At 42.7% G+C, this 13,120-nt stretch overlaps 1 protein-coding gene across 2 annotated transcripts in view; it reads right to left on the reverse strand.

The window, feature by feature from the left end:
* Positions 1 to 10,729, reverse strand: part of wb (wing blister) — a 67,557-nt gene extending 56,828 nt beyond the window's left edge. For both annotated transcript variants that reach the window (XM_017243495.3, XM_070277302.1), the window contains exon 1: positions 9,627 to 10,729. In XM_017243495.3, coding sequence (XP_017098984.2) covers positions 9,627 to 10,056 — 430 coding nt within the window. In that variant the 5' untranslated portion in view covers positions 10,057 to 10,729. The remainder of the gene's footprint in view (positions 1 to 9,626) is intronic.
* Between the last annotated feature and the right edge of the window lie 2,391 nt (positions 10,730 to 13,120).

The following is a 13,120-nucleotide window of genomic DNA, read 5'->3' on the forward strand; positions in this document are numbered from 1 at the left end:
TTCAATCCAAAGGAGTCAAAAAATGACTTCCCCCTTCCATAAATCACCCACACAGTATGCTCGTGAGTCATTCAAACAACAACAAATGGCCATTGAGTGGCAGCTACCAGTCTTCGATACCAAATCAGGCATTACTTGCATAACCCAGCAGAGTCATCGACCACATTGTCCCATGATGAACATCATTATCACGATCAACGGTCGGCGCAGACCGGGGATGGATAAATATTTTTCTAAAATACAACTCGAACAGAGCACCAGACAGGCGCAACATGGATGCAAGAACTCGGACTGGAAGCCACTTGAGCACGTCACAGAAAAAGCCGGTAGTCGGTAGACGGTAGCTGGCGAGGCCATGGCGAGGACGGGGCCAAAAACGTGAAACTGTGTGGTGGACAGCCAAGAGCATATGTTCTTCTCACCATCGGTCAGCAGCTTTTGAAGCACCCACTGACGGGGGACCCAACAAGAATACATCATACATCTAGGCATACCAGCGTCCAGTCATCCATCCATCCATGCGTCCAGTCGGTGATCCTACCATTCGGTCATCTATCCACTTGGTGGTTCGGTCTTGGTGGATGGTCTTGGTCTGGGAGCAATCCTAACCCGTTCGGTTCCCACTGTTTCCCGGCTTTTAGCGCTGAGCTGCACCGATGCATGACCAAACATCTTCAGTTCTGGTCAGTTTCCTTCATTTCATTTCTTTTCTTGGAAATTTGTTGACGCTGCTCAGCCACCAACTAACCAACATCCCAGTTCCCCCTATCCCCCAGACCACCTTTCATCGCCGGTGCCGTCGCCGTCTTGTTTGTCAGTTTGCTTGTTTGCTTGTTTGTTAGCCGTTTTGTTTATTTTCAATAAATATTTGACATTTGTCTATGCCTTTTTCCCGAACCTCTGAGGACCGAGGACAAGTCAAGCGTTTGGCAGCCAACACCGACCGGGTACATTAAATTTTCAAGTACCTACAACCAGTACCGCCCCAGAACGTCCCGCCCATGGGGCATCGTAAAAGTTTCTGCGTCTGCGGTTGTCACCTGGGTATGTGGCATCCCGAGGAAATAGTTCTTGCCCGCTCCATTCCGGCACTGCGGATGTTTGGTTTGGACTTGCGAAAGGTAAGAAAATTGTGTTTACCCAAACTATGTGTGTGAAATTTCCCATCAAGTGATGAATTTGTCGCATTTCTTTTTGATCTAATTTGTTCTAAAATTAAAAACACTATTTGTTAAAACTATAACATGTTTCTTTTTCAAAATTTGTAGAAAAATATTTATCAATTTCTCAGTTTAATAAGAAGAAACTTTAACTATGAAAACCCCTCACGACTTTTTGGTATAATATGGGTATGGGAACCATTTTCTTAAGCTATTAAGGAGGTCTCTTATCCAAGTCCCTAATTAAGTTTTTCTCGCTGGAGTGCCAAAAGCAGGCTATAGCCTTTATCTAATCGGGGATCAGAATTGTGCAAGTCCGCAGCCAAATCTCCTTCGTGTAGCGGTTCATTTAATAATTTAATAAGCGCCACGAAACCATGAACATGTCCAGAGTGGCCCAAGGTGGGCCAACCTTCGATGCACTTGTGCCGCGATAATTATCACGATTTACGAGTCAAAAACTCTTATCGGGCACTTGCAATCGTTTCACGAAAAGTGCACGAAAAGGCGTCGAAATGTCCATTCAACCATTAGCCATAAAGCATTGCCTTAACCATTAGGCGGAAAGGGGGACAAATGGCCGGGTCGTGTTTGCCAATCACTCGAAATGCATTTTCAGCTTCGCTGGAGTCGCTGTTTGTCCAAAATCGTTAGCCAGCACTGCCACGATCGTTGCACATGCGCAGAGGTGATCGGTTTGCGTTTTGGGGTTTCCTGAGGTTTTCGGGGCCTCTTCGCGTATCGCTCTCATTAGTTACGCTTGAGTGGGTCTTGACTAAGCTTAGTGATATCCGATATCTGACGGTATACAGCCCAAAACCACTACATGGGACACGAGTCGCCCACACTTCTTTTTTTTTTTGGGATACTTGAGCTCCATTTCTGGGGCTTTTTTTTCTGATAATTTGTCATCAGCTGTCAGATTTTATTAATAACTCGGATTGTTTTTATATTTTCAGTTTCCTTGTCTGGCTTATGCACTGGTGCTGCCTTTGAGGCGAGTGTCGCATAATAAGTAATGTCATAATTAAATTTATAAACTCTGAATCATCCTCCTCCGGCAACTTACTATATGTCGCCGGCATTGTCGTCTGTCTAGACAGCCTCAGACTATATATGTATGTATGTCCGGGGCTGGGCCTTAAGAAAGCCAAAAGAAAAAAAGGAAAGCTAAAGGAAGTTGCAGAGGAGTTGGAAACTGTCTGGGATGGACAAGAAAGGAAATGAGATGCGATTTAGCTATGAATGCGGAGAGTTATGTAAAGCTCTTGATATATAGTAAGACCCTAAAGGCTATTCTGATCTTTGCTTCAAGAACATGCAAGATTAAATATTAAATTTCATATTCAAGGATTATAATCTTGCTTAAATATTTTAAATACTCTTTAAGATATTTAAGTTTACGACCAGTCTTATAAAGTGTTGCATTATGCAAGTTATTCAATTTTTGTACAATCGTTAACCGGCCGTTAACTCGACATTAACTGGGTCGCCCGGTCATCTGCAGACATCGACAGCTATTAATACGAAATGGCAGCCATTAATGGCACACGCTATACGCGATCGGCAGTAAACAAATCATTTGGCCGCAGGAGAGCTGTCCCATTGGGGCCCGCCCCGTTGCCACTATGTTTTCGGCCAAACTTCAATAAATCTTTGACGGTGGCCAAAACCGGGCTCTGACTGCCAACCGTCCTGGCAATCAGAGCTGACTTGTAAACTATTTAATTAGCACACGGTCCGCGAGCGTGTTAGTTTTGGTTGTAAAAAGGCGCCGACCAAGCCGCTGGGAAGTCAGCCCACGATCGCGCTCCAGGCGCCATTTGAACCATTTGATGGCGCCGCCGTTTTAGCCACCAAGTGGCCAATGGAAGTTGCCCAATTGTCCCGACTACCGCCAGGCCGTACTGTCCCCTTCCGAGGAGCTGGTTAATTGTTCATACATTGAAGAAATTGCATTAATTTTGCTTGTTTACGTTGCATGTCGCCTGACGCTGTTGATGATTCGTATCTCTCGTTTTGACCACAAATTTTTATCGCCTTGTCGCTGCCCCAGCCATCCAACCAGTTTGGCTTCACTTTTCCCCACAGTCTCTGCCATTTGATAAGCCTTTATCCTGTCGCGTCTGCGTCACAAAAATGTTGCCATTTGAGTGGCAATTAACGATTTTATTGAACAAGCTGTGTTGAATTATCTCCCGGCTCGAACCCCAAATGGCCAAATCGAGGGGGTAACTGTTGAGTCTACGTTGGCTTTAAAACTAACAATTTTGGCTAAGCAAATTGCAAATCCAATATAGATACGATTTAGTAATCGTAAAAGAAGAAAATGGAAACGGTTATGAGAATATAAAGATTTTGCTATCTCAATTAAGAGGGAGTACATTATAAAGTTTACTACTCGAGTCCCACGGTGACTCCAGGTGTGTATTCCAAACAGACATCATTAATATTAAATAATACAAATTACCCCAAAAAATACTGTGACTTTTAAGATACATTATTTCAAGGATGCCCCAAAAAAAACCTCAAAATAATTATGACATGCCGACATCAGTTGAAAGCAATTTCTGGCAAGCAAAAAATGTATAACGAAAACGAAATTATTTAGGATAAACTTGAATGGCCATTAAAGAAATGTCAATAACTGGTTTTCGGCAACAAATAGCCTTCGAGTCGCATTAATTAAGCAATTTGTCAGATGTCGTGTCGAGGCGAGTCGGTCGCCTTCTCTGATCCCGATCCCCGTTCGATTCCCAATCGGATCACATTCTCGAAACCACTTTGAACCACATACAAAGTGTCAGTTTGCCACTGATTGGGACATCTGGGTTATTTAGAACACTAATCAATGCAATGCCAAAATGTTTCTGATCTCTCGAGCTGTCAGAGCCTGTAGGCCAAAAGACAAACTGCCAACGGCAGTCGACAGCCGCGGAGTTGAACCTGATCCTACGGGATCCTTGCCTCTTTCGGCTGTCGGCGTGTTGGCCACGCGTGTCTGCCGACAATTTGTTTTGTCGTTTCATTAGTTTTCCAGTCTCCAGCTTGATTTTGGCATTTTAATGTGTGTGGAAAACGCTTTTTGCAGCCAGGTATGTATGTTTTCCATTACCTCAGCCCGTTGTCTGTTGAGTGGCAAACAAACTCCGAGTGGGCGTAACTGCAATTTTCAGAGGGTATTCCCACTGACTTTGGAATGATGCCTTCGGGAGATTTTCACACTCTATGCGTGACTCATGTTAGCCGGCACGTTTCGGCAGCTGTCTGTCAGATGTTTAAATATATGTACGTCTGTACACCCATTATTTCCAGTGTCTGAGCAGAGTCTGCTGATGGACGAGCCACCGTTGCGCCTTCAGACTACCACATTCAAAATAGATTGGCGAAAAGCTGTGGCTGATTGCTGGCATTTGTAAATGGGGGAATGCAGACTCAAGAGTCTCCAACCCGTAAAGGTCGTTTAGGTGTTCCTTTGATAAATTAATCAAGAAGATATTTTTTAAAAGTTCAATACATCTTCAGCAAGCCTTTAACTCAAAACTAAAGTCATTCCCCACAGAGCTCACATCCTGTGCACTTTCTTTCTGTGAACTCTACCATCTTTAATTGAGCCAATTTTTCATCCGGCTTTCATCAGATAGATTACCTTCAGTGGAAACCTTAAACACACCTCAAAGGAAAGCCACTAAGACGAGGAAAACAAACAAATTTTAAACATTCGCTTCTGCGGAAGGGCGAAGAACATCTTTCAACGCAAACATAAAGCATAATTAGTCCAGAGCCCTGACAGCTCACCCGATTCACACTCTATAATATTTATACAGCACTTGCGAGTGTTTTGCCCGCGGTTCCGTTCAGCTAGGGATTCCGGCAAAAGAAAGCAGACACTTCCTTTCCCGGAAAAGGGGAAATGTTTCATCTCTGCCCCAGGCAGTGGGTGTGGGTGGATGGACAGACGCGAACCTGTTGACAAGTGGGGCCATGATATTGATATATCTTTGGCGATTTAGGGTCATTTGGTGCGACGCCTGGTGACAGAACAGGTAGAACCTGAAACCCGATACTACCAGTTCTGGGGGTGAGATCGGTGGAATATGTGTTTAGCTTATCACTTGCATCGCAAGCCGATACTTTCGAGAACCATGGCAAGACCGAGGACTGTCTTACCCGGTCTCCCTAAGCGCATTTATCAATGAAGTTCAATGACAGCTGTTGTGGCATTCGATCAACGATCGTTTATCAGTCTCGAGAATGTTGACAAACAGACCGATAAAGATGCAGTCCGTTCTCGGCAGAGGTTACAAGATATATCACCAAGCGGAACATGGAACGTTTCCATTCAACCTGTTGATCGTTTTGGGGGATATTCGAGACTCGACTTCGACAGGTAAAAGGTTTATTTGTGCATGATAGAAGGTATATTTTTTTGATTAAACATATTTCTGATAACTAAATTAGACTTTATTATAGAAGGGATTCCTTTGAACGTTATACTCCGAGATAACCTTGTTTATTTTACAAAAGCTTTGCTTATTTCGGGTTCTTAATCAGACCCAACGTTTTTAAATCAAGACTCAGCGACCTTAAGTCGTTTTCTTTTAAACTGACCCACATTCTGGTGAGGAAAACAATCTGAAAACTAGAAACTATTTATTCGCTCGCCCATCTTTGCGTTCTTATCTGAAGTGTCTGCACTAACGAGCTTCGAATTTGTTGCCAGGCCCATGGACCCCGGACAGACCCCTTGTAGCCCCTGATGTAGACCCCAACCACCCATGACTGCACATCAACAGCCGCTGACCCGTTAAATGTTCCGGTGGCCGACATCCATTCTTCTTCTGTTTTTGTTGCAAGAGTTTCGGCTTGTTGTTGCGGTCGCCGCCGCGGCCGCCTCACAGACGGCGTCAATGTCTTATCAAAACTTGGTCTATAACATTAATTTATGGCCAATGCAAACAAACACACGCGGAGGGACTGGACTTTCGGGCCGACCGCTTACAGATCTCGTGCGGGAAGTCTGGTGGATGTGGGGTTCCTACATCAAAATCTCGGACCACAATTAAGCATCGGGAGAGTAATGTTCCCATTTGTGTAAACTCTGGAACGTTTTGTTTTGCTCATGTTGATACTGGAGCTGGGAAGAATTTCCATAGATCATTTGAGGCGTCTGTTGGTCAGCGGAGTTTGGTGGTAGAGCTCCTTTTGTTTTGGGCCACAGATCTCTATATTTGTTTATAGAATGCCCTACGGCCCAGGCCCTCAGACACACGCCCCGCTCCTTTCAGTTGTTTGTGTTCTTGTTTACATGGGGAGTTTCTGGGGTATTCCGTTTTGTGGTCCATAAAAATATTTTAATGGTCTCCGAGTTTAGTTAAATGCTGCCGGAGTGCCCGATTACTTCAAAAAGCTCGGCCCGAGTATTTGAAAGATATATTAAGTTTCCATATCGAATTACCTCCGAAGAACAATGCTCCACGATCTATTGTTTGCCATTTAATGAGTTCAACAATTGTGGATCCCCTCCTTGTGGAGATTCTGTTTTGACATGTGTTTGTGGCCGGAGCCTGGGAAATGGGGGACTTTTGTGGCAGTGTACTCCTAGCCCTCGACCAGCTGTCTGATGCATCCATAATTTTGTGCATTTCCGTTAAGACAGCGCAAATTATTGCCCTGGCCAGGTGTTACTCGACCGATCTATAAAGTGCATTTAAATAAATTGCGGCAACAAAGGGCCCACCTGAGGTCTGGGGAGGGTGCACGAGGGACAGGTGAGAATGAGAGATTTATAAACGATAAACAAGTCTCACATACAAAGAAAAATACTTGAAGATTCGGGGAATACCTTGTGACCATAGATCTTGAACGAAGGCTAGAGAATTGGGCAAGAAATTCTTGCTCTTAAATATCATAATTTTTTGGTTTTATCACATAATTTAGATCGTAAATTCTTTGAATAATTCCCTCAAATCATCAGACTAATGCATTAGTTCCACCATAAAGAGGTAGATGTATCTTCTCAATAAAAAATCAAATCCACGGAGGATCTTCAAGTTCAATACTTTTGATTTTCACGCTTCAGCTGGAGGCAGTGGAAAACCAACCATAAACCGGAGAGTTCACTAAACTTTTACGAACTTCACATGTCAATAAAAAATTAAAAACAAATAAAACTCAATGACAACAGGCAACAGCCGGCCGTCGAGCATTTTCCCACAAATCTAAGTTTCCAGAAGCACCAGCAGCCCCCGAAAGGGTAAGAAACTGAAGTGCGCTTTCCAGCCCAAAGCATTGTGTAATGCAGTTAACAAGAAACAAACAAAAACAAAGCAAACCGAAACGAAACGATCCGAAATGTTAAAAAAGAGAAAAATCAATGAAGAATGCATTTCTCAAACACCTCTCGATCGGCAGCGCAAAAGCAAACAGCAGCTGGATTTGAGTTGGCCATGACTTATGCGCTACCAATCTGAAGAATGTATCCACAAGATACTTAATGAGCTGATAAAGTGTGCGTGTTTGCCCAAGTATCCAAGGGCTTGATTGGAAAACAAGCCGGCACTCTCAACGGAAATGCAAGCGCGGATCAATCCATTCTTTACTTATATAGTATGTATCTCTGTATCCGATCGTGTCTCTGTATCTGTATTTGTATCTGACCCATTTTGGCATTGGGAAACTTTCATTTTCTCTAATCTAAACAAGCCAATCAATCAATTAATGCCAACCGCCTGGTCTGGGCGTTACAAATACGCCTTAACTCGAAGTAATCGCCAATAATTTGCTTCATCAATTCGCGTTTATGTCTTCAAGGCTTAGTTGTTGAAAAGTGTTTCATTGAATCTATTTACAATGGAATGATTTAGAATTGATTTGCAATCATTATCGCGTCAGGAAATCAAATTACTGACATACCAATTGAAAACTGGCCCCAAGCTGTTGTTGAAACACTTAAAGAGATCGCCAAGAAAAGCAGATTTCTCATTTATTGATTCATTTTTTGTTTCTTTCCTACTAAAAATTAATACAAATTAATTCTTATCTTTCTGGGCTAATCATGGTCTGCATCTATTGACTAGATTCTGGCATTAAGAAACTATTATCAACTGGGAAGCTTAATTCCTAGCATCTTTGAACCAGAACTAATTTTGTTTTTGGTCAACTCTCTTCTAAGACTAATTTTTACGACAAAAAGCTTACAGAAGAAGACACAATAAGCCACTTAGCTTTTATGACCAGGGCAGCTGAAAATATATTTTAATAAACCCTTTTTTTTGTGTTAGTTTCTCTGCCACATGTGTGTGGGTTTTGGTGGATAGCCTCCATATCAGCCTTCCCTGGAATTCGTGGCCCAAGAGAAACATATGTTCCTATTAGCGCGTGAGGTATTCCCAAATGCGATACGCATGCCTTCATCAATTATCCTCTCCAGGGACTTGCCTAACAATCGGCCATTGTTGCTGCTGCCTAGTTACGGAATCTGCTGCCTATCCTGGCCGCGTCTCCGCCTCCATTGGTTTCGAGAACCTGAGAATCGACCACAATTACCGGCAGCCGCAACACCATACCCTGGCGCTATTGTTGTCCTCAATCTGTTCCGGACCCTCGCCGGGCCCCGGGGTCATGTGTTCGGCAAACAAATGCCTAGAAGTGCCCAAACCCACACACACGCTCGGGGACAATTGCCAAGGGTTATAGGAAAACATTCATCCGAACAAAAACATGTGCATATATGCATATTGCTTCTCTATTCATCTTTTTTGATCGCTTTTGTTTGGGTTTGAGTGTGTTTTTGAATAGAATTGCCTTATCAATTGTTGGATTTCCGGCTTTGTTTTGACAAACGATTATGCATAAGCAATTATTTCAGTTCTAAGCTCAAAAATATCTTTAAAATGTAGCAACTTTTTTCTTTAGCGACACCCTAACCCCATGAACCTTGGCCCGTGAACCCACAACTCCCATATCCAGAAAGAGATCTATCTGTTTCCAGTTAGCCTGGCTAGAACAGGCCCACAGATTCATTTTCCTAATAGGAAAAGTTCACATAACACAACAGCTAACTCTTTTTCCAACTTCTCCGACTAACGACAACAAAAGTAAGGCCTGGCCAGGCCAGACCATAGACCAGAGACCAGGCCGGGCCAGATCAGGGCCAAAACTGACTGCCAGAAGAACCCAGGGCGACGACAACTACAACATTGCCGGACCATAACTGGACCTCTCACGTAATAACGTATAGAATTACAAAAAAAGCAAAACCAAAGAGCGGTGCAAAAATTAAAGAATCTCTTCCTCCTGTCACAACTTTCACATGAAAGTTCTTTCAACTTGAGCGGCCAAATATGGCTGAAACATGACCAGAGACCAGGAAACCGAAGGCGAGCAATGCGAGCAACTTCTGGTGCCTCACAATCGATCAGGGAACCATATTTAGAAGACCCGACCATAGTTATAGACATTTACCATTGGCATTCGACTTGCTACCAGCTTCTCCAACTCCTCCGCCTCCTGGTGATTTCTGCAATTTTCCGTTGCGACGTCGGTGAGGTGATTTCTTCCTGGTGACGGACTCCGAAGAGGAATTGGGCAGCGGTGACTCCTCCTCGGCAATGTTACTTTCTATGAGGAGGCCACTTTTGGTTTTGTGGCGTCGCGATGATTGTTGTGGCCTCTTCTTTTTCTTTTCGCCAGATGGGAGTTGGACTCCTGTCCAGGACACGATGCTCTGGTGGAACTCCAAGGAGCTGTCGTTCAGCTGGACACTGTAGTCGCTAAGCTCTTTGGCGGCTGATACACCAGGGAGCCGCTTTCGTTGCCTCTTGGCCTGGCAGTCGATGGCCAAAAGGACGAGGAACAGGCCCAAAGGCCATATGACCAATTTTCTCATTTGCATGCTGATTTGGGTAAGAAGACAGCTCTAGAAACACATTTTATACCGAATGACTTTGAACTTGGACCTCTTGTTAATTATTTAATTTTTGCTCATCGGCTGTAGAGCCTATTTTCATTCATAATCTCCTTATTTTCACTGCACAGATTCGAGTACTTTTTGTATTATTTCTACTTTTTAACTCATTTACGATTTCCGCTCGCTTTTTGCAAACACTTGCTCTTGCCAATTTTTCACTTCTATTTTTGCTCTATTTTGCGTAGACTTTTTGTAACTTTTCTACTTTAACATTTTGCGCTATTTAATTTTATTTTTGTTTCAGACACATTTTCCACTTTCCCGCTCAGCGACAAGCAAACATTTTTCTTTCGCAGCTATTTTCGGTATCCTCGCCGTGAAGTGTAAAAAAAAGGAGCACTTTTTTAGCGAACTATGCTCGGAACAAACTCGGAAACGGCGTACAGCTATCTCGCTATAGCATTCACTTATTTATTTGCAGCAGCTTATCGCTTAATTGCGGTTTAATTTTATGACACACAAATGGATTGCACAGGGCGTGCTTTACTACTCGAAGGCACTATCATCTAGAGAACACCCATCACTGCATCACTGCTCTCCACACCGGAATCCCAATCCGTCGCGTCTACCGTACCGCGTGTATCTCGTCCTACGCAAACGACCGTCAAACTCGAAGTGATCGCAGCCGCCTGCATTCGTATCCGTCGGATCGTCGATTGTCGGCGTGGCTGTGTGAGTGCGGCGAGTATCTGTGTGCCAGTGGGTCTTGTGGATCGCATTCGCTAGCTGCTGCAGCTTGAGGAAATGGCACTGGCCTTCCGGGAAATCTAACACCTCGAATGGGTTATGGCTATTCTAATTAGAGATTTTATTGATCTTGATTTTTGGTTTATAGATTTAGCTGTAGGTACTTTAATATAATAAGATATTTTAGTTAGAAGATACAAGAGATAGAAGGTATTATTTTTGAATAAAATAAATTGTATGTAAGGTTATTGCTTAAAATATGAAATAAAAAATAAAAGATTAAAACATAATTGTTTTTCCTAAACTAAAGTTAAGTTTTGTAATTTTAATTAATCTGCCTTAGAGTAAGTTTTAAATGTTTCCTTATAAATTTTCTTTAAATTTATATTTTTTAATGAGTAATATTATTTAAATAAAGGTCAATTTTGGGTAGGAAGTGAAACATTTAAGTTTTTCATAATATAACCTATAAAGAATCTGCTGTATTAAAATTATTTTACAACTATTTAATTTTAAAATAATCAGTTTTTTGAAAATCAAAATATCATAATAATAATAATCAATTTATTAAGAAATTGCCCCTTTATAACAATATATTAAAAAGAAAACTTTATTTGCCGGCTTATCACCTGAATTGTTTACATTTTCAAATACTCACGATCCACAGAAGACTCTCTTGCAATGATCACACTCTCTTTAGCCCTTGAAGACACTCGCTCTTAGGCACTGGATCACTTACCTGTTCCCCGAGGCTGCACAATAATTCGATTTGCTTTTACAGGTAACACCCATGACCTGTGTCCTGTGACCACGCTAAAAATCGGCCACTTAAAACGGGGAAATTCCCGGTGCGGCAAAGAAAATATTTATAGTCCTGTGAGCAGCACCTTGCACTTGAGCCTCCTTTGTTGTCTGCCACGTCCTTTGCCACGCCAGCCCTTGTCACATGTTTTCCACTTTATTGTTGTTTGTCTGCCAATTCCCGTTTTGACAGTTTCGCGCAAGTTAAGAGTCCTGACCTGGCCACCACGGTCACTGCCACGGCCATGGCCACTTTGTGCCTGACCCTCCATTTGCTACGCCCATTTCTGATTATCCTTGCGGTGTTTTTGTGAAGTGGACACGGCATTTCAACAGGTGAAGGGCCCCCGGGCAGTTCAAAGAATGGCAGCGGCACTTAACGCCAGTTCTCGAATGCAACTGAAAGATATCCGCAAAAGATATATATCGTGCTCAGTCGGGGATAGTCGTACGGTGGCGCACGTTTCATGTTTCCCGCGGCTATTTGCAGCCCAATCGTGTGCCACCTTCATAAATACCTTTTCGGCCCTAATAAGTTTGCGTTCCACATGCGCTGGCTAACAAAGCCAAAACGATCTGACAGAACAAGGATAAGTGAGTGTTCCGATTTGCAATTTCACTCACTATTTGTTTTGTTGAAGGATTTCGTCTAGGACATTATTGGACTATAACGAAGCCTGGTCGACGATGGAAGTTTGTCAACAAAATGACAGATTAAAAACACAGAGTGTTCTCCGTATTAGTTATCTTATTTTTACTTAATTTAAATTCCTAATATTTTCTAAATAATTCTAAAGTTTTCACCGTTTTTGTTTGGTACTGAAAACGGTGAATATTTTAATTTAAGGTATATCATAGCCAGACATTGTTGCTCTACTTAGATTCATATATTTAATTCCTTAAATAAGCTTCTAAAAATGGGAAAACTGTATGTTAGAGGACTAAAAGTGGAACGAAATGTCAACATCGATACTGACTACCTTATAATTATTAGATTATGCTGTTACCCATACTTACTTAAAAGACATTGCTTTAATTTCATTGAAAAAAAGTAATGAAAATCTTAAAAATCTCTTCACACTAATCATTCTGTTAAAAAGTTGTTAATTTGTAATTCAGAACACGTTGCCTCTTCGTATCTGCCTCAATTTGTTGTCAGTGGTGCTGCTGCAGCTCAAAGGGCATTTGTCGAAGCGTGAAAAAGCAGTTTCACGAGCCTGCTAAAAGAGCTGCAATTGCTCGGCACTCCGATTGCTGATCCCTCCGCCCCTGGCAAGGATTGAGGTGGTGAGGCCTGGGATGAGGCCAAGCCCTTGGCCCAATGCCCCGCACCGCAGTCCGCCCACGACTCGGTCCGGGGCTCATCCATTGTCGATGCGCCGTTTAAATTGGTTCGTTTAACAAAAACGAAAACCGAACCCAAGGCGGCATCAAATGAAACGAACTCGAAGAGAGCGATTGGAAGGAAATAAAAGGGTTTTCGTCGGGCTGTGCGCATGCC

The sequence above is a fragment of the Drosophila bipectinata genome, chromosome 2L, assembly GCF_030179905.1.
Source record: "Drosophila bipectinata strain 14024-0381.07 chromosome 2L, DbipHiC1v2, whole genome shotgun sequence".
NCBI lineage: Eukaryota > Metazoa > Arthropoda > Insecta > Diptera > Drosophilidae > Drosophila > Drosophila bipectinata.